General features: G+C 41.4%; 1 protein-coding gene across 9 annotated transcripts in view; it reads left to right on the forward strand.

Moving 5' to 3' along the window:
* HNRNPR (heterogeneous nuclear ribonucleoprotein R) overlaps positions 1–6,632 on the forward strand; it is an 87,033-nt gene extending 80,401 nt beyond the window's left edge. For 8 of the 9 annotated variants that reach the window (XM_030218964.1, XM_030218965.1, XM_030218970.1 and 5 more), the window contains 2 exons: positions 4,540–4,661; positions 5,536–6,632. In XM_030218964.1, coding sequence (XP_030074824.1) covers positions 4,540–4,661; positions 5,536–6,139 — 726 coding nt within the window. In that variant the 3' untranslated portion in view covers positions 6,140–6,632. The remainder of the gene's footprint in view (positions 1–4,539; positions 4,662–5,535) is intronic. The other variant, XM_030218963.1, reaches the window with a different exon arrangement.
* Positions 6,633–22,430: the final 15,798 nt, after the last annotated feature.

Genomic DNA, 22,430 nt, shown 5'->3' on the forward strand with positions numbered 1-22,430 from the left:
AGCTCTATTAAACTTGTTATAAGCTCCAGACCAGGCATCGCAGTGCCGCGTTAGCCCACTTGTAAGAATATAAGGCCTGCTGTCCTCTGAGGATACCTGCTTACTGGTAAGTATCTTCACTCTTCTGTGTGTTGGGCAAGCATTTTCAGTTTCAGGCCTTGCCTTTTGGCATGGCTACAGCTCCACACGTTTTCCAAGGTGGGTATGATGGTGACAGCACATCTTCGGCATGAGGGTTCTGGTTCACACGTACTTAGCCAACTGCCTAATTTGGGCGGATTCAGTAGTGGAGGCCTGTTAAGCCACCAGTCAGGTCATCTACCTTGTGGAGTCCCTGGGGTGGGTCACGAATTGTCCCAAGAGCCATTTGTGTCCATCTCTCAGGTTCTAGAGTACCTGGGAATTCACTTCGACAAGTGTGGGGATGGTGTTTCTTCCAAAGGAGTGGGCAGAGAAGCTGTGGGTGCAAAAGTGCTGGTTGTGCGAACTTCCACTGCCCATGGTCTGGGACTACTTGCAGCTCTTGGGTTCCATGTCAGCGACTCCAGAGTAGGGAGCTGCACAGGAGTGGGGATAGCGGGATTCCTGCGGGGACCCCCTCCAGGTCTGCGGGGGTCCTGCAGGATCCCCGTGGAAGTGTCTTCCCTCCCTCAAGCCACAGGGTGCCCTCCTGGCACATACCTCAAGTCTTGCAAGACCAGCACTTGAAGTCTCGGCGGCCATTTTAAAAAAGCAGAGACAGCCTTGAGGTATATGCCTGGAGGGCACCCAGAGCCGGAGGGGAGGTGGATGGGATGGAGTTGGGTTGATGTAAAAAAGTTTAAGCCAATTAGGCAATTCCGTTTCCCTTTCCTCGCGCAGCCGAGATCACCGTACATGCAAAACAAAGTAAGCAAACCTATGAGCTGCTGCATGTACATTATCGTTCTTTATTGTTGGTGACATTTTTATTTAATCTCACTTATATTTTCAAACATGTTAGCTTGTGCAGCATACGGATGTACATAGAGGAAGTATAATGGAATAACTTTTCATAGATAGAGTAGTAGTTATAAATCATAGTGTGTCATTTGCAGGGGCTGGTTATAGTGACACCCTAGCACTGTTATGTTTGTGCAGAGTTTTGTTTTGTTTTTCGCCTGGTAAAGGGCCACTAAAACAGACAACGTTATGAGAATCAGGTACTCAACATTCAGAGTTTCTATCTATTTACTTCTTTATGATATTTATTTCCCACATTCATTTAAAATCTTTTTTTTCTTTTCCTCTGTGCCTAAGTCAAAAGAAAAAGATGGCATGTGGAAAATTGCTCCGTTTGTGTTGTGGATTGCAGTGGCATATTATAAAAATGCACTTGCCTTTTTTATTACTACTTTTTGACAAAGAGGTATTGACTAATGAAGGAAGGGCTTACTTCATACAGAAGTTTTGTCCATCGTCAGTCTACATGTGCCAACATTGTCCAGTTCAACACACTATTAGCCGCCAAGTTCGTACAAAGTTAATTATGTTCAGTGGAAATCTGTTGCCTCAGGCTGCTTGCTATGTCAATATTCCATCACTGTTTCATTATTGCTAGCAAGTATTACATGTTAAGGGCATTTGTTTTAATTCATTTGGCCAGTCCTTACATGCACATGGTTTTGCTTTTTAAACCCAAAGGTGAATCCTAAGTGTGGTTGAGCAATTAGTTATAAACTGTATTGTTTCTGACTTTACTTGTTTTGGAATTTCGACTGCTTTGTGTCCTGGGCTGATCTGTATGTTTGCTGTCTTAGCATAGTGTGGAAGAACACAGTTTGGTACTTCTACTATTTTTACTGCTTATAGAATCTGGCTTTCTTGGGGGGGGGGGGGGGGGGGGGGGGTCAAGGTGACTGTGACAAGGGACTGAGGAGGTGATTACTTATGGCGGGGATGGGTTAGATTTCTGTCCCAGGCAAGGACAATGTGCAAGCAGACATTCTCAGTTGCTCTCTTCTGGATCCAGGAGAATGGGAGCTGGTGCAGCAGCCTTTCAGCCCATAATGGACTGCTGGGGGGCCTCCTCAGTTCAACTTGATGGCCTCATGAGCCAATATGAAGGCAGAGCGCTTCTTCAGTCAATGGAGAGACACGGCTTCTTAGGGGATAGATGCCCTGGTTCAACCTTGGTGGGCAGCGGTCATGCTCTGTGTTCCCTCCTTGGCCCTCTAGTGGGCCAAGTGTTGAACACGAATGCGTGTCATCCTCATTTGGTCCTGCTGGTGGCACCGGATTGGCTCCACAGACTTTGATTCGTGGATCTCCTGTGCCTGCTGGTAGGTGACCTCTTCCTCTGCCCAGGGGTTGGTAGACATGGAGAATACTACTACTACTACAAATCATTTCTATAGCGCTACCAGTCGTACGCAGCGCTTCACAATTGAACATGAAGAAGAGACAGTCCCTGCTCAAGAGAGCTTACAGTCTAATTCAGGACAGACAGGACAAATAAGGGATAAGGGTAGGACAGACAGGACACGTAGGGATAAGGGACTGTTGAAGAGAGGAAGACAAGATAAAGGTTACGAACAAGTGAAACGTTAGGAGTCAAAAGCAACATCAAACAGGTGGGCCTTTAGCCCGGATTTGAAGGCGGCCAGAGATGGAGCTTGATGTAGCGGCTCAGGAAGGCTATTCTAGGCATAAGGTGCAGCAATATAAAAGGAACGGAGTCTGGAGTTAGCGGTGGATCTGTGGATCTCTTTTGGCTTATGGTGTTTCTGTTGAAAGGCACACTTAGAAGAGTGGGTTTTCGCCACGTCCTTGGCTTACATTGCAGTCTGACAGGTTTTTGAGTCCTGGCGTGGGGAATGGTCCCCCTCCCCCTGGAGGACTCAGGTTCCTGACATTTTGGGGTTCCTGCAGCAGGTCTTGGAGCAGTTTCTTGCTTTGAACTCACTGAGTGTCCAAGTGGCAGCATGTTCCATCTGGTGAAGGGCATCTTTCTGGTTTTGCAGGGGTGGTGGCCTATTTCCTGTAGGGAGTGGTGCGTCTGCACCCTCCGCTTCATCCTTCCTTCGTGGGACTTCAGTTTGGTTCTCCAGGCATTGTCGGATGCACCGTTTGAGCCTTGCACTTGGCTTCCATCAAGAACTTCACAAGACGGTGTTTCTGTTAACAATCGCCTCTGCTCAGAGGGTCTCAGAAATTCAGGCCCTGTCATGTCCAGACCCATATCTGTCCTTTGCAGGATTCGGTGTCCTTGTGTGCTGTCCCATCCTTTTTGCCGAGGGCGCCATTCCCATTCCATGTGGGTCGGTGAGTGTTTGCCCTCCGGGGCGGGGGGTTCTTCTCTTACGGACCAGAGGCTTCACAGGCTCGATGTGTGGGGGGCGCTTCTCCAGTGCTTTGGGGGGGGGGGGATGGGTGGGTTTCATCTCTCTGATTACCTGAGGGTCGGGCGGTCTCCAAGGCGTTTATGACGAGGTGGATTAAGATGGCTATTGAGTCCGCCTACATTGGTATGAGTTGTCTGGTACCTCAAGGACTGAAGGCCCACTCGACCAGGGCTCAGGCAGCATCTTGGTTGGAGGCCCTGGCTGCTTCACCTGAGGAGATTTGCAGGGTGGCAATATAGTGTTTGCTCCATTCTTTTGCTAAGCACTACCTGTTGGATATTCTGGCCAGGGTCCATTCAGACTTTGGCAGAGTGGTCATTCGGGGGGGGGGGGGGGGGGGGCCTTACCTTCTCCCACCCATTAGGTCTGCTTCAGTACATCCTGCAGGTTCAGAACGGTGTAAACTGACGCTGAGGAAAGAGAAATTTGTCTTACCTGATAAATGTTTTAGTCGGCATCACTGTTCTGATATCCTTCCCTTGGAAAACCTTGGCTCAGGGTTCTGGGTATGCTGTTCCTTTTTTATTGGAAGTAGTTGAAGAATAAGATCTGATTCGGATTGGCAGCCATACTGGATTCCCTTGATATGACTATTCCCTGGTATATGCAGGGTAGTGAGTGCATCTCTGGTGTTTTGCGTGCTTTATCATTGCAGCCACAGTGGTTGATGGGGCTGGGTGCGTTACAGAAAGGGGCCTTCTACTGCTTGGGCAGATGCATACTGGATGCATCTGCTGGTGGGAAGGGATAACACCTGCTAGTTCAGAGCAGTGATGCTGACTAAAGAAAAGAAAATTATCAGGTAAGACAATTTCTCCTTACTAAAGGTATATGATTTTAGAGAAAATTTACTTTTGATCTGTGATGGTATATATATGTTTGTGTGTGTGTATATCTATATCTATCTATATATATATATGGTGGTTTGTACATGGTGACAATTTTTTTTTATTGTATCAGGAAATCAGCTCTGAATTCCCTTTATGTGCTATGACTTTGGATTTTAAATAGTTTCTTCAGTTAACATCGCTACTTTTGTCTGTTTAAAATTATGTATGCCTATTGCTAAAAGTTTTGAATGGGAGAATTTTTAGAGTGATCTAGCTAGTCTTCAGAGAAGATTGATTTTAAATATTGAGTGTTTTGTTAATTTATGTTTATGTATTTATTACTATAGGCCATGGATGAAATGAATGGGAAGGAGGTGGAAGGGGAGGAGATTGAAATTGTCCTAGCAAAGCCACCAGATAAAAAACGAAAAGAACGCCAGGCTCAAAGGCAAGCTTCCAGAAGCACTTCGTAAGTTAGTTGTGTGTCTTCCCATATTGAGACACTCTAAAATGCTAGGGTAGATTAATTTCTTAAAATGTGATAACCTAGAAAGCTATGTTTAGAGATGAACAATGTTTCTTAACTGAGCCTTCAAGACAAAAGGAGACATAGTTATTCTAGTTTACTTTAAGCATGTTCTATCATCACTTCATAAGAGCTAGTCAGAAGGCTCATAAATATGTTACTGACTTAATGAAGCATGTCAGTACACTGTTAAAATTCTTTAATCTGGATTTTTTAATCTATCAGAAGTAGAAACAGTAAACTGAAAGGGAAACTGCAACTTCATATTAATACAAACACATAATCTGAAAAAGAAAACAAGATGTGAAAGGCTTCCTCTTGTTCTAAGTAGTCCAAATCTGATGTGTGTTCTATTTAAAAAAACAAACAAGCCACAGATGCTTTAAAGCATTTCACAACTTGAATTACCAAGGTTGAAAAACTTTATATGAAAGAATGTCTCAAAGCATTTTAAGAGTTTTGCGTGTATCCTGATAGAATATTATCTCTGCTTTGTACTGTTTAGTATCAGCTGTACATTCTTGGGGGCTTTTATTACTAGCCCGAGTTAACTTTTTTTTTTTTTTTTTTTTTTTTTTAATTCATGTAATTCATATGAAGTTGCTTTTTGCCTTTTACAAGTATTTGGTAAAATCGGGCATGTGTGCAGATTTACATAAAGATTTCTGATTGATTGACCCTTTAACCAGGTCTATAGCTTAGCGCTTTTTTTTTTTTTTTTTTTTTGAATATGCAGATGCAGGGCAGTTTTTCCAAGAGTAGTAAATTTCACATCTCATTTCTAGGGGCACACTAATACATCTCTTTTCCTTGTTAGGTATGAAGACTATTACTACTACCCTCCGCCTCGTATGCCACCCCCCATGCGAGGTCGAGGGCGTGGTGGGAGAGGGGGATATGGCTACCCACCAGATTACTATGGCTATGAAGATTATTATGATGATTACTATGGCTATGATTACCATGATTATAGGGGTGGCTATGAAGATCCCTACTACGGTTACGATGATGGCTATCCAGTCAGAGGAAGAGGAGGAAGGGGTGGGAGAGGTGCCCCTCCACCACCTAGGGGGAGGGGAGCGCCATTGCCAAGAGGTAGAGCTGGCTATTCACAAAGGGGGGCACCCATGGGACCACCAAGAGGAACCCGGGGTGGGAGAGGGGGTCCCTCCCAGCAGCAGAGAGGACGTGCTCGTGGATCCAGAGGCAATCGTGGTGGCAACGTTGGAGGCAAGCGAAAATCAGATGGATATAACCAGCCAGATTCCAAGCGCCGCCAGACCAACAACCAGCAGAACTGGGGCTCTCAACCCATCGCTCAGCAGCCACTCCAGCAAGGTGGTGACTATTCTGGTAACTATGGTTACAGTAATGACAACCAGGAATTTTATCAGGATACTTATGGGCAGCAGTGGAAGTAGACAAGTGAGGGACTGGCAGTATTGATGAATTCTGATTGGCTATATCTTATTCTTGAAAAAAAAAAAAAAAAAGGAAAATTGGCTTAATTATACATCCTGCGGTAGCAGTTGGCTTCCGTTGATACTGGGCTGAAGAATCGCTATCTTGTGTATATATACCTGAGGGTTTTTTATTTTCCTCTTTTCATAAGTGCATTTGGACATTACTGACCTGTCAAAATCCCCTTTCCCCTTGGGAAATCCAGTACTTTTTATTGTTTTAGGCTTAATTTTTAGCAGATGATGGGGAGGCATAATGTTCAATCATGGTTTTTTGCAGGAACAACTTGTTTTGGACAGTTTGTTTTGGAGTTGGGATACACTGCATAGGAGAATGCTGTACATAAAGTAAAAGCTAGTGCTTTTGTCTTAGTAGTTTTAAGAGATTAAAACAACAAACAAATTTTAAGTTTCTTGTACTTAAAAAAAACAAAAACAAAAAACAAACAAACAAGCAATTGTATGTTTTGCATTCCTAGAAGTAGGCTAACTGTGTTTTTTAAAATTGTTATAACGTCACACCTTTTTGAAAATCTACCCTACAAAAATTTGTTTGGCTTTAGCCTTCAAAAACCGTGGCAATTTGTTCCTTGATGTGATTGTATTTACAACTTCTTGTTCATGTAAGATTTCAATAAAACAAAAAAATCTATTGAAAACATTTTACCTATTTCAAATTCAATTGTGTCCTAAAACGTTTCACTTGCAAGAATCTTTGCCAAAACAACCAAAATAACAAAACAAAAATTACCAAACTGCCTATGTGAGTGATCAAATCTATGCATAAAAAAAGTGCACATTTTTGAATTGTTGCATTTCTCTAATGATGAGCAATCACTGCAGGCAATCTTCTCAGAATTGGACCTATTTTCAAATGTTAAGTTAAATTGATGCTGTGCCAGGTACCAAGGACTGTTTCCCTTCTTGTTAAAGCCTCTTCAGTTGTGCCAAAATGATCCAGCATACTCTGATTCTATGCAGACTTTTCAAAACCAAAACAGGTGGGGTATAATTCTACTTCTCAAATCCGTGTAAGTCAGCAGTATTGAATCTCAAACTTGTTGAATGAGCCCAATTTGGAAGAGGGAAAACTGGTGTTCTTTGCAGGGGACATATTCCTTCACCCTTGCTTTCATTTACAACAGATTTGTATTTTGTTTTATGTATAGATATATAGATATACATATGTTTTATCTTAGGGCAACTCATGCACTGCAGGGAGTGTAAAGTTTACATTAGCAAGCATGAAGTTTAGAAATGCTAAGGTTTTTTTCACACAGTTTAGATTTTAGTCTACCTAGAGTTAATCTGTTTGAATCTAATTTCACCCCCATATAATTTATTTTTTTGATCATCTAAATCATATATCTCGCATTGAAAGTGATAAGAGCCACCTCCTTTTTAAAATTTTCATTTCCAAACTAGCAACATTTATTTTGCTGCATTGGAAACCAAATGAACAGTAAAGTGTAGCCTTTAGTCTGAAAAATTGAACCAGAAATCGTACTTTTTTTTTTTTTTTTTTTAATTTAAAATTTTCAGTTTCATTGGGTCTGCTTGAGTTCATAGCAGACTTACAATCCAAAGGGAAGTTAACCTGTTTAATTTCTACAGTTTGTCTTGCCATTTTGTTGTGATTTGATGTCATTCAGAATTATTGCATTTTGTTGTAATAACAAAAGCAAACCCTTTATGAGTGAACCAGAGGCTTCTGTGTCTCTCTAACTTCCTCCAAAACTGGAACAACATGAGCAATTCATAAAAAAGTGAATTTTACTATTGGCCTAATGTTTAATTACCCTAAGGAAAAGTTGCATCAGCCTCTGCAGTTTACTGTTTAGATACTTCAGTAAACCTCATTGTGTGGTGGCACATCCAGTGGTTCCATAAAACATCTTTATTTTATAATTTAATATGAATTCTGAATGATTTTTGTCAGTGCTGTTTTAGGATGTCTTTTGCCATGGTGTAAGCAGGTAATTATCAGAGTTCATGCAGCAGAGCTTTGTGCTTGAAGATAGAACACTACTCCTGAGCCTTTGCATTGGTTCTCTTTTTCTGTTTATAACATTTAAATAGCAAATGGAAAAGCTACCTTCTCACATCTAGCAGACACTGTGGGCCAACAGAGATATTTTTTGTGGTGGTGATGGGCGACTGGGAGGAGAGAGTTTGAAGACCTGGATTTATTGCAGTGAAGTTGAATTTAAGGCAGACGACAAATTTAAAAAATGGAAACCATTAGCCCACAGCGTGTATCTTTCCAATTTTACAAAGGGCCATCTGTAAGCATAGGGAGTTTCAACAAATGTTAGATCATTTAGCTGTAAATTTTTGAAATCTGCCTGACCTATTGAAATGGATCTCATTGATACCAGTTGAAACTGTATTGTTGGTTCTTTTCATACAATTACTTTCAAAATTGCCATTTTTTTCATCCTGCTAGGCCAATTTGAACAAGTTCAAATGGGTTGTGCCCTCTTGCCAGCACTTGGAGGTAGAGAAACTGAACTATTTCCAGTGACATTACCAGTATAAGGACTGGTGAAGACTGAAAGCTTTCGGTATTTTCTCTACCTCCAGTAGATGATGTAGTTTGAGCAGCTGCTACAGCATGTTTGGTGTCTGGGTCTGACTCTCTATGCTGCAGTCCACAACCTGTGGTCTCTGTGGCTGAGACTTTTGGCTGCCTTCTCCTGGGTTTTGGACAATTGTCCTTAATGTTGAGAGCAAGGGGCTTTCCCTTTTAAGTCCTGAGCTTAGCCCACAGGCTAATGCTCAGTGAGGCTGTCTAGCAGCAGTCTCAGTGGAAAAGGGGTGTAAGTTCTTTGGCCCTCTACCCCCAACCCCTTCTATCCAGGTGCACCTCTGCAGGACTGAATGAAGAGGAAAATCCTGGTTGCCTTTATTTCCTGGATTCAGTGCTCGGGAAACAAACTTCTGTAATCTTTTTTTTTTTTTTTTTCTTTTAAAGAACAGGATTCTAGGAGGTTTTTGCAGCAGTGCATTGGTACTATTCAGGGTTTTCGGTAGGGGTGAGAGTGGTGACCCGAGCTCTAACAGGAGCATTCAGGTTTTAGATCTGTTGGGGAGGAGGAAGGGTCGTCTTAGACAGATGTATGCAGTGCAATTCTCAGCTTCATATTGGGGCCCTTTGGAGAACCAATGGCAAAGCGGCACTGCCTGGTTCCTTTGTCCCACAGGTGTCATGTGGTGGCCCACATTCCTGCCTTGACTGCTACGCCATTCCCAACTTTGGCAGGAACGGTGGCTATTTTTATCTCAACCTGCCAGAATGCGAGCAGCATTGAGGATTAGGATTACCTCCAATGGAAGGGAGTCAGATTCGCTTTAGCTGATGCCCAAGACATTGGTAGAGCCCCCAGTGGGCCCTTCAGGAATTTGAAGGCTGTTTGAAAGTGTATCAGATTTAGCAGGGGTTGCCTTCTTGTATGTGTGTGGTGGGGGGAGAGTGCAGCTGTGGATCAGGACCCCTGGGGCTCCCAGGGGATGCTTAATGCCTTAAGAGGCAGAAGTAGCACAGTGATGGCTCTGAGAGGGAATGATCTCCTGTGCAGCCTGTGGTGTTCTTGGAGGACCTGAGGGTGCTGGGGAACAATGAACTCCCTTTGCAAGCCAGTTTTGTTAGCTAAGGAGGACCTTTCCATGGAGGGGTTTCCAGTAGTGTTCCTGTTCTGGAGGGAGGAACTGGGTCACCTGATTTGGTGATCTCCATGCTCTCTATTATAGTGGTGCCTCAAATGGAGATAGTGGACAGGGATCAACATCCTCAAAGAACTCTAGAAGCTGTCCAAGGACTTTTCAGTGCATATGGCACTCTCCCAGATTTTAGCAGATAAGGAGGCTCTGGAGGGGTAACCTAAGGGGCACCAAGCTTCTGAGGACACTTATGTTACCTTGGTAGGACCTAGATGAGTTTTTCACTTGCCAAGGGTGGATGTGCTGGTTGCAGCCATCATAAATAAGATCATGATCCTTGTGGAAGGTATGCTCAAACAGGCACTTGGTTCTTCAGCCACTGGAGTGCAGGCCTTCATGTGCGAAGGCTGTATGGACTGGGGCCCTCTAGACATGAGCTCGGCAGCTCCTGGCTTTGCCAGGAGCAGTGTTTCTAGCAGATGTCCTCTACAACTTGGTCCGCTTCTTGTCATGGGCAGTAGTATCCATAGTGGTGGCCCAGAGGTGGCTGTGTTTTCACAGCTGGGCAGCAGAATTGTTGGGAAGGAAAGGGCCTTGGAGGTAATAGTGGGCAGCTGGCTTTTCCACTTCTACCATGAGTGGGCCCTAATCACTTTAGACCAGTGGGTTCTCGAAGTGGTCCAGTTGGGATACGTCTGGAATAAGCACATCCTGTTTCAGATACCTTTATATCGTTCTGTAGTTCCCTCCTTGATAAAAGCAGCTGTATAGAGGTCACCCTAAAGAGGTCTACAAAATAACGAGTGGGGTAGAGCGGACAGATGTGAAGCGTTTGTTTACACTATCTAAGAATAGTAGAACCAGGGGACACAAGATGAAACTAGAATGTGGTAGGTTTAAAACAAATCGGAGAAAGTTTTTATTTACTCAGAGTGTAGTTAGACTCTGGAACTCATTGCCAGAGAAGGTAGTGACGGCAGCTGGCCTTGCTGAGTTTAAAGGGGGTCTGGACAGATTCCTGAAGGAAAAGTCCATTGATCATTATTAAATTTGGGGGTTTTGCCAGGTTCTTGGGGCCTGGATTGGCCGCTGTCGGAGACAGAATGCTGGGCTTGATCAGTGCCTTTTGTCCAAGTCAGAATTGATGTGGTCCAGTAGTCTGGAGACGAGAGCTGTTTTCTGCTTCAGCATTTCCTTCCTTAAAGTAGAAGGGTGACCTGGGTCATATCTGACAATACCACAACAAGCAAAGGAGCGCCCGGAGTGTGGAAGTGGCATTTGAAGAAAGGTGGTTAATGTGGCTGGGCACAGTGACACCTTGTTGCTTTCTCAGCTGTGCACGTAGCAGGATTAACTAACAAGAAAGTGGATTTTCTCATCTGAAACCTCTTGAGATTGGGTTAGTGGGAGCTGAGCACATTTACCTTTTAGGCTCAGGGGGATTGTTGGAGGCTTCCATGCTGCAACCTGATGGCATTGAGGAGAATATAGTAACTCCCCTATCCTTCAGTTGGAGAAGGCTTGGTTTGGACAGGAAAGATGTCCTTGTTTAGCCAAGGCCCCAGCAGGAGCCTCTGTAATGTTTCTTCCCTGTTCTCTCATCGGGGTTCTCCAGGGTGGCAGCGCACTCTTCTCGTTTGATTCAGCTAGCTTTGTATGACCCTGGTGGCTTTGGTATGCAGACCTGATTCTTCATCTGGCAGGTCCTCTGCTTCCCTTCCAAGAAGCTGGGAACTGCTGCAACAGTGCCTGGTGATCATGGAAGACCCTGATTTTCTTTAGACTTAAGTCTGTCCCTTGAAAGGAGATGCCTCAGAAGTAGGAGCTGTTCCTCAGTCATTTCCTTAATGCTGAAGGCACAGAGGCAGACTACATTCTTGGTCTAAATTCATTTGTGGTGAGTTTTCAGGAGTGGTGCATGGAACCCACACGCTTTCACCGTGGTGGGTGGAAGTGTCTTCCGTTCTGGACCTCCTGCAGTCTGGATTAGACCAAGGGTTAGTGCTCAGTTCCTTGAAGATCTAGTTGCCAGCTCTTTCTTGCGTCCGCAGCAGAGTAAAGATTGTGTTGATTGCGGTGCATAATCACATAATGCACACTCTGAGGAACGTGAACTATCTTTGACCACTGATCCAGTCTTACTGCAGTGTGATCTGAACCTAGTTCCCAGTGTCCTGATGGTACTGCCATTTGAACCTTTATAGTGATCTTGCTTCAGAGGTGACATTTGTTGTTCCTTTTCTTTCTGCCCATCAAGTGTCTTAGCTTCAGGCCTTGTCCTGCAGGGATCCACTATATGTTTTGCAGAGGGCTTGGATTCTTTCTGTACAGTTTCATCATTTCTGCTGAAGATGGTCTCTCCATTTAATATGAATTAGGTGGTATCAGCTTCCTGTCTCTAAAGCAGAGGCATTGATGGAAACATCCTGGAAGCTTCATAAGCTGTATGTTCGTAGGGTGCTGTTGCAATATCTCTGTGATTTACCCCTTCTGGAAGTCAGACTTTTACTGACAACACAGAGGAGAAGCAGCTTCAAAGTCTTCTGTAGCATACTGAATTATGGCAGCTATTGAGGTAGGCAGAAGGTTGTCCCATTAGGGCACTAGGCCCATTCCACATGGACCCGGGCAGTCACTCTAGAAGATACCTGTAGAGCAGTGGTCGTTGTTGCATTCCTTTGTGACGTACTACAAGATTGATGTGCAGGTCAGGGACAGTGTGTCCTTCGTTAGTGCTGTAATTCAGGGGGCTTTCACTTCCCACTTCCTATGATATACTGCATTTGTATATCCCACTTGTTTGGACTGGTTTAGCAAGATGAAAAGGAAGCTGAAATTTATCCATATCTGTTTAAATTTTATTTCCTTGAATCCTATTAGACCAGTACAGGATCTTCCGTGGAAGACTTTGGCATTGGTGGTGTCATTCACACTGCACCTTCAGCCTTCTATTGTATATAGTTCATGAGTAAGAGGAGTTCAGATATTCTGCAGCCTTTACCCAAAGGGAGGTTGTTTGAGAGTTCTGCGTTTTCATTAACCTTCTTTGGCATTGACATACTGAAGGCTTCCAGTCTGTGCCAGTCCTTATACCAGTAATGTTCGTAGAATAGTTCAGGTTCTCTACCTCCATCTGCTGGTAGGGGGACACAACCCACTTATTTAGACTGGTCTAGCAGGATTTAAGGAAAAGAATCAGCAGGTAGGAATAAATTTCACCTTTCCAGTCCTATTAGGTCTTTGACCTTCTGTGTTTCACTTTAGGGGAAAAATTATGTATGTATATGTATATCATATATAATACACCTGCTGCGCATCAGACAGAAATTAGGCATTATACACATCTGTATAAAGAATTGTAAAACCCAATCTCTCCTACCAGTCTGGTAACACGGTGGAATTTGTGTATTTAGGACACACTTAGGAACGTTTTACAAGTACTGTTGCTTTCTAGTTCAGGCTCCTGTTGTATTAAGGGTAAAATGATTGTTTTTGTCATTCAGTTTGCAATGTTCACCGTTAGATTCCCTGTGGTGGAATAGAAGACAAGAAAATAACAAAATTAAACTTGGATTTCCAAAAATGCAACTTAGTACTTCACTAATCAAGAAAGTGGAATGTACTTGGGAATGTTCTGGATAACAGTATGGTTTTCCTCTTAAAGCCAGTCTGGAAAAAAATAAAATAAAAATTGGATTGTGCAGGGTATCAAGGCATATGTATTTTGCTGGATTGGCACTTGCACCACCCCTGCTTCCCTTGAAAGTTTGTGGAATTGGGCCCTTCGACTAGAATTTTATATTTAAAAAAAAAATTTACAAGAAGAAAAACTGACTCTTCTAAGCCTGCTTTCCTTACTTTGTATTCAACCATTTACAATTTGTGTATTGAAAAATACATTGGTATCCTTGTAATTGGTACTTTTAGATGTTCTTTTGCTCAGAAGGGGAACAATGTAAATGCTTAAATCTTTTGAAATTTGAAATTTCATTTGATCACTCATTTAAAGCAGTAGTTTAATGACTGTTATAATGTGCCAGAAAAAAAAAAAAATTGTGGTTAACCAGGATTCAATCCTTCCAAACATTTACTAGCTTCAACTTTTTTTACAGTGTGGTGTTTTGGGGTTTCTTTTTTTTTTTTTTTTTTTAATTTATGTGGGGGGTCTTTTACCAAGCTGTGGTAGCGTTTTTAACTCGTGGTAGAAATCAGCTGGCGGTAAACACTGAGGAACCCATTGTATTCCTATGGGCGTCTCTGCATCTACCACCAGCTGATTTCTACTGTGAGCTACAAAAACGCTACAGTGGCTTAGTAAAAGACGCTCGTAGTTTATTAGCTACATATTGCCAAGGTCTGTTTCTGCTTTTCTGTTCATCATAGACTTTAGTGGCTCTGTGAAAATGTTTGTTAAAAAGTAAACAGGATACTATTTAGCTGAAATTTTCAGAGCTACTATTTCCTTTGGCAGTAAATTTGTTTTTGCTATAGAGGCAGAGGGCTTTCTCTGACCAGGAAAATGTTCATTCCATGAAATGTTCAAACTTTAACTTCAATGCTTTTCACAAGTAAATTAATCTATTCTGTACTGCATTATATAGTATTTTTATTGTGAATCTTTATAAACTACAAAGGACAACCAAGCACTGAAGCTATGCAAATAGACATTAAACAGAACAAAATCCTATGTTTAGTTACATGGGAATTTTAATTTTAACAATTGGGTGTACTTTGTGAGCACACCTATTGAAAAGTGGTAAAATTAACTTGGATCTGAGCAGGTGTCCTTATAATGTTATGTAATTCACTATCTGTATTTTGCATTGTTTCATCTCTGTCCCCTCTGCACTGTACTCCACAATAAATCATGATAACTTGTATTTTGGACTGCACTCTTTCTATAAGGCTGCAAAGGAAATCCGGTGTATCATATATTTGGAGCAAGTTTAGGGAGAATCTGGGGGGAATAAACTAATTATCTTCTGCTTGCTTTTTTGCAGCAATTCAATAAATGGTTTTAATAGTTTGGTTATATTAGTGGTTCTCAACTTAATACTGAGTACCCCTAGCCAATCGGGTTTTGAGGATATATTCAATAAATTTAGTTTGCATGTGCTGGCTCTGTATGCAAATCTGTCTCATGAATATTCATTGTGGATAGCCTGAAAACCAGACTAGTTGCAGGTGTTCCAAGGACTGAATTAAAACCCTTGGGTTATATAATCTCTTGCCCTTTTCCAAGAGGATGCATTTAGCAAGCATTCATACTGTTTATATTTCTGTGACTGCTTAGTCATTAGAATCTGTCCAAAGTTCAGATTGTCCCTTAGGAATGTCTGTATCTTTCCTGAGAAATGTCCCTTAAAGCAGTGGAAACTGAGATAGTCACTCTTAAGCTATGCTGTGCATAGTGCTACATAATTTAGAAATAAATGCCTGTATTTTGTCCACCAGAGCAGTCTCCTTTCCAATATGGTATTTACCATAGGCTCTAAAATGCTTCAGGTTACAGGAGTTTGTTCACTGCCACAGTTGACTTTTCACAAGAGTTGATCTACATAGTCCTCATAGTTCCATTAACCTTTTATAGGAATGTTTGTATGCCTATTAAGGGAAGCAGTTAAAAGTAATTGCTTCCTCGGTTTTGTTTTTTTTGGAGGGGGATTACTCTTTAACTTTTGCTTTTCCAGTAAAATTAGACTTTGGTGTTTATGGCTGCTTATCCCTCTCCAGCGTTTTATGCCCTTCTCATAAGTACATAAGTACATAAGTAGTGCCATACTGGGAAAGACCAAAGGTCCATCTAGCCCAGCATCCTGTCACCGACAGTGGCCAATCCAGGTCAAGGGCACCTGGCACGCTCCCCAAACGTAAAAACATTCCAGACAAGTTATACCTATGATATTGATATTGATAAACATTTTGCCATCGCTTGTGAACACTGCTGCATAGGGGTTTCCTTGTTTAATCCATACGAATTCTGCTATATTGCCGAAAGAAATGTTCTGCAGCAGCTGGGATCAAAGTAAATGTTAAAGATCTTATGAATGCTTTAAGCCTGCTAAGATTGGGTCTCCCCTTTTGCTTTGAAAAGAGAAACAAACACAAATGGGGGTGATCAAAAAATTTTTTTTCTTCCTAATCTGGTGGGATTAAATCCAGGCAACCGTTCTTTTTAATAGAAGGGGGAAGTAAGAACAGCTCACTGCCATTTGAAAGACCAGGTTTGGATCCCCAAATCTGGCTAATGCCGTTTGGGTTAGAGATGGCATTTACAACCCTTCAGAGAAGGAAGTTTGTAATTGTACAATGCAGTGTCTAATGTAATCAGACTCGAGGGTGAGCACACATCAGATTTGAGAGGGTACCATAATATCTGGTCGCAGCCCACAAAAACAGTCATTATGATAGATGGATGGTTATGACACTTAAAAAATAAAAAAAAAAAAGAGGTAAAGGGGGGGGGGGGGGAAATCCCTGTGTAAATGAGGAAATTATTAGCATCATGCTCAGTGGATGTTGATTTTAAATATCTGGAAATCCAGAGGCATAAGAAAATTGGAAGGCCAAAGGGTGGGGGGGGGGAAGCAACTGACAGGTATCAAGTTAGGCGCTATATAAGACAGTTTTAGTTCTTGTGTTGCACATTTTTTTACAGTAGGAATATTTTTGATTGTCCAAACTGTATTTTCTTTTAAAGGAAACTTGTGTGGTTGGGGGTTCATGGATCTTTTTTTTCCTCATAACAAAAAGCAGGAGTTAATGAGTAAAAGCGCATAATTTTGGGGGCAGAAATAACTATAGCATATTTGAACCTGAGATTTTGTGGCACAGCCAAAAAAAGAGCCATTCAAATTAAATACATTTTCCCCCTGTTTTTAGAGTCCTGTATCATTTGCCAGATGTCTGCTTTTGCCACAGCAACGTACATAAGTGTACTGTATGGAAATGGAGAGAAAGCTTAGGAAGATGAGAGTATTTGGATAGTGTAAATAATTTGTAGGAAATAAATGCAGAGCTCTTCAGGTGGGTGAGGAAAGATATTTTAGCTAGCTATCAGGCCATCTTAACCTTGTCGAATATTTGCTGTCGGTGCTCTTGAAAGGTGAAGTTACGCTTGCCTTAATTTTAAATAACAAAATAGGCTTGGTTAAATATCCCTTCCCCCTTCCCCCCCCCCCCCCCCCCCCCCAATAAAAAGGTTTCAAACATGCCAACTAGCTGTAGTACTTTTTCAGATTCAGAGAGTCAGTGCCTTCCCTTTTATACCTCTTTAACTCCCCAATACTTCCTAGTATTTGTAGGAGAGTTACTTTTGTGGAAAAAGAAATTGGGGACATTGTATTTTTTTTTGTCATAGTCTAACTTGTTATAATTTTTTTTTTATGTATTGGGATTTATTAAGCGCCTTTATGAAAAGATTCACCCAAGGCAGTGTACAGTTTAACATAAAACTTGCAACTTAGTTAACAGCATAAAAATAGTAAAATAACCAAGAATAAACATAAATACAATAAATGAGGTAAGCTTGAAAATAGTAAATTGAAACCTAGTAATAAAACTACTGTGAAACAGTATTAAAAATATTCACATTTAACAGCAGAAATTCAAATACCAGAGATATAATACAATGTTGGCTTAATACTAATGCTACACCTAATAAGCATGCATTAGAGCATTCAACTAACATAGATATGATGCTTAAATAGTTTCTACAATACAGCTTATCTTATAGCTGAGGGACCAAGAACAGATATATGATAACAAGATGCATGGAACAGAGTCAGTTGGGATAATTTGATGGTTAACTAAAATCAATGCAAGTTCTTTGTATAGTTAAGCAAGAGATAAGGAATTGATCTAAGTTACAGTATGTGTAGCAAGCTAGTCCAGGTGCAGAATGTCTGTATAGTCAGTCACCCTACATACTAAAGACTTGGGAGAAGAGCCAGGCTTTCACCTGCTTCCTGAAGTAGAGGTAGTTTTTGAGTTGTACTTAGCCCCTCTGGGAGTAAATTCCACAGCGTGGGGGCTACCCCTGAGAAGGCCCGCTGGCAGGTATCACATCATACAATTTGTATTGATGAAGGTACAGATAGTGGTGATCCTTGAGAGGACCTTGGCGGTCTTAAAGGTGTGTAAAAGGTTAATTTATTCTTTAGGTACTCTGGCCCATTTTGTCTGAGGACCTTGAAAATGAAACATATAGTTTTAAATTTAACCCTGTAAGGTACTGATAGTTACAGTGTAGCTTTTGCAGGAAGGGTGTGATGTGGTCACGCCACTTGCAGCCTTCTATCAGTTGTGTTGCAGAATTAGTTGGAGCTGATACAAACTTTTTGGTTTGGCCAGTGTACAGTACATTACTACTACTATTATTTAGCATTTTTATAGCGCTACAAAGTGTATGCAGTGCTGGGTAGTCTAGTGATGTCATGGCATGGACCACTGTGGTCAGATTCATCTTTTCAATATATGGAGAGAGATTTCGTAGCTGCTGTAGGTGATAGACAATTTTTGAAAGTTGTTTAAATTTATGGGATCAGAGTGAATGATGAGTCTAGCAGTATCCCAAAATTCCTGACCTTTGATTTTAGGGGGAGTTCATACTTCCCAAAAGGTATTTTGAAGTCGGGTATTTGTCCACTTGTGTTTAGTACGCAAAGAATCTCTGTTTTATTTGGGTTCAGGCAGAGTTTGTTGTTGTTTGCCCATTTCTGAGTTGCGATTAGGCAGGCAGTTTACTCAGAGCTGTTGGTAGATCTGGTTCATTGGGTATGAGTAGTTGCACATCATCAGCATAGATGTAGAATTTTGTGTCCATTGACCAAAGCAGCTTAGCCAGAGGCGTGAGGTAGATAAATAAAATGGAAGGTATTATGGATTCCTGTGGCACACCACAGTGTTCTGTATTTTCAGTGGTTGAAATTCATCAATAAATTACCAGATTTTTAAAAATTAGTCACTCAGGGCCCTGTTTACTAAGCTGTGCTGTAGGCGCACTAACTTTTTAGCGCACGCTAACGATAGAGACACCCATTATTATATTCCTATGGGTGTCTAGCATTAGCGCATGCTAAAAAGTTTGCACACCTACAGCGCAGCTTAGTAAACAGGGTCCTTTGTTTATACTACTTTACACTTTTTCTGTTTGCACAGAATTTTAGTAGGCGTCTCTAAATGTAATTCCAGTAAGCTGTTTTGTAGTTTCAGTACTAAGGCTGAATCAATTTTTATTTATTTTACCACGTATAGCCTGCCTATTAACTAGGCAGGTTACAATAAAACAGCATAAGGCAAAACATTAAAAAAAAGTCAGTGCTAATCTATATATATAAAACTCACCCTTAACGTTCTATTGTCGGATGATGTCACTGAAGCCAAGGTTTGTAAGTTCGAAGCTCTGAAGCCAAGAAACTCACAGCCTCGGGGCCCCGCCCTCGCGTCAAACGTTATGACGTTGAGGGCGGAGGCGGACCAATTCACTCACATCGACAACGGCCAGGGCGCCGCAATGGGCCACCCACTGACGACGAAGGTGCGTTGGGTGGGGGGGGGGCCACAGTCACACATCGACGGCGGCCACGGCAGCACAATGCCGTCACTAACAACCAAGGTGCGTTCGGTGGGGGGGGGGGGGGGGGGCACAGGAAAGCCTTGCTAGCGCCTGTTTCATTGGCTCCAGAAACGGGCCTTTTTTTACTAGTGTTCCATAATATATGTCACAACTCGATTGCATAGCAAGTATGATTGCACAGATGTGACCCTCTGGGAAAAGGTAACTAAAGTCTCCAGAAACAGAGGTTTTAATTAATTCTGTTACAGTAAACAATTTGAAATACACCAGCTCAAGCCCCATCTTTGTATGTGAAAATTTTTTTTTAAAGTTACAGGAATTCAAACATGTAACCTTTTCATACTGCTTATGGACTCATAACTTGAAAAATCGGCCATTCCTCAACATTTTGGATCTCAGTCTTGAAAACCTTTTTCTCCAGAGAGTCAGAAACGTGTTTTTAGCTGCTTTTTAAATTTGCTACTTAAACTCTATCTGGACTCATATTTACATAAGAACTGCCACACTGGGACAGAACAAAGGTCCATCAAGCCCAGTGTCCTGTTTCCAACAGTGGCCAATCCAGATCAGAAATACCTGGCAAGATCCCAAAAAAGTTCAATATATTTTATGCTGCTTATCCCAGAAATAAGCGGTGGATTTTCCCCAAGTCATTTTAATAATGGTTATGGACTTTTCCTTTAGGAAGCCAGCCAAACCTTTTTAAACCCCGTCAAGTTAGCTTCCTTTACCACATTCTCTGGCAACAAATTCCAGAGTTTAATTACATGTTGTGTGAAGAAAAAGTTTCTCTGATTTTGTTTTAAATTTACTACTTTGTAGCTTCATCTCATGCCCACTAGTCCTAGTATTTTTGGAAAGAGTAAACAAACGATTCACATCTACCTGTTCCACTCCAGTCATTAGTACATAAGTAATGCCACACTAGGAAAAGACCAAGGGTCCATCGAGCCCAGCATCCTGTCCACGACAGCGGCCAATCCATTGTTTTATAGACCTCTATCATCTCTCCCCTCAGCCATGTTTTCTCCAAGCTGAAGAGCTCTAGCCATTTCAGCCTTTCCTCATAGTCATTCCATCCCCTTTATCATAGTGGAGCTATTAAAATTATCATATTGCACCTTGATTTGACTCATAATAAACACTTGGAAGAGACTTCATAAAGCATTTTTCACACATAAAACATGTTTTACTCTCACAAAATGACTCTTAAAATGGCACAGAAGTGCACAGCAACCTATTACTTAATTTACGTGATCTGTGCACAGATCTTCCCAGGGTGGATAGTTAGAATAGTGCAGAGATTGAATTGCGTAATTTATTCACATAACTTATACAATATGCCTGCGTGTACGTATTTACAGCTGCCTCAAAACAGACCTAAATTTGTGATGAGATCATTTCTTCTATTGAGGGCTATTGTAGGAATCTTTATTATTATTTTTTTTTAAAGTCAAGTAGGGGCCTGTGTTGCCTTCATAAAATAGGCCCGATTTGAGATTGGCTGTTATATACTCCCTTCTTGACTTTATTTTTGTAACTTGTCAGCTTTTTTTTATTAGTGTATTTTCTCATGTACATCACCAGTATTTGATAATGCTGTACAAGAAAAAGGCAAGCAGGAACCAGCCAGCCATGGAAAAAAGTCATCCTAACTTTATTTGTGCTGGGCAGGTTACATATTAATAAAAATAAACTTTCATGCAATAAAATAGGATTTAAAAGTTTTTCAAAAGGCCTGCTGAAAAAAAAGATATTTTCGAAGGAGAGTACCACTTGAACTTGCCACAAATGATACAGCAATGAATTCCACAATTTAGGGACTTCCACCTTATATAGTCTGTTTATTCATCCAGCCTTACTTGTCTGAAAGATGGAATTTCAAGTAGACTCTGGCTCTGCAATATCAATTAATGAGTAGGGATGTAAACCTTCAGAGCAGAGGAAAGACATGATGGGGATTCAGCATTTTTAAACTACATTTTTCTTCCCCTTTTTTTCTGATTTCATCCTGGTTTATAAGGTTGAAAGATAAACCCTGAAACATTCCTAGACAATCTTTTGTATTTTATACACAGATCAGCTAAAGCGAACTGTGGTGGCTCCTTGGTGGATCAGCTTAAGATGTTACAATTAAGAAAGCATATGCTTCTGTTCCATTGCTCCTGGCAGGGAGCCAAATTAATAGACTACTTTATGGAGCTGCTCTGGTGTTTTAGATTAAGTTTTTATTTTAAGAAGCATAGGACAAGGGGATTTGTAGAATGATGCCAGGCAGTATGTACAGCCAGGGTAGAAAAGGGTGATTTTTGCTGATGAGGAGACAGCACAAACTTTACCAGATTCACAAAAGTTGAAATGCTTCCTCAGGGTGTTGGCAGTAAAATGTTACTATTCAATCTTGGAAATAAATGGCGCTCGTGGCTCTTCTTCTTTTTTTTTTTTTTTTTTTTTTTTTTTAATGGAACGTAGAAAATATTTTTTTTTTCCCCCCCCAAAAGGATTGTTCCTGGTACGGTCTGCTGGCTTTGGCCCCTTTATTTGGTTTTTGTTTAGATCAGCCACCTTTATGAAGAGATTCGCACAAGGTGGCGCTCTCGGTTCTAAGGGGCTGAGCAAAAAGCTCCATCAGAGAATTATTCTTTGCTTCTGTTATATAGAAAATAACTTCTAACAAAAAAAACCTCTACTTCCTGTCCTATAGCTGTATACAGCTAGTTAGAAATATGCATCAATTCTGTTGTCCTGTTTTTTTACTGCAGGACCTGGTTACTACTAATGCACATTTAAGGAGTAGGACACATTCGTAACTAGCAGATAGTGATGTGACTTCCCCCCCACCCCCACCCCAGTACCATTCATACATAGGGCGCCTTTCAGCTTAATTGACTTTCGTCCGTGTGCTTTTAATGCTTCGTTTAAAACTGTTCCACACAGTAATAAATATGAGCACTTAAATTTATGGAAGGGTTCCAATAAAAACTATTTAAACATAAAAATTTATGGAAGGGTTCA

This window comes from Microcaecilia unicolor, chromosome 11, assembly GCF_901765095.1.
Source record: "Microcaecilia unicolor chromosome 11, aMicUni1.1, whole genome shotgun sequence".
In the NCBI taxonomy this organism is placed as follows: domain Eukaryota; kingdom Metazoa; phylum Chordata; class Amphibia; order Gymnophiona; family Siphonopidae; genus Microcaecilia; species Microcaecilia unicolor.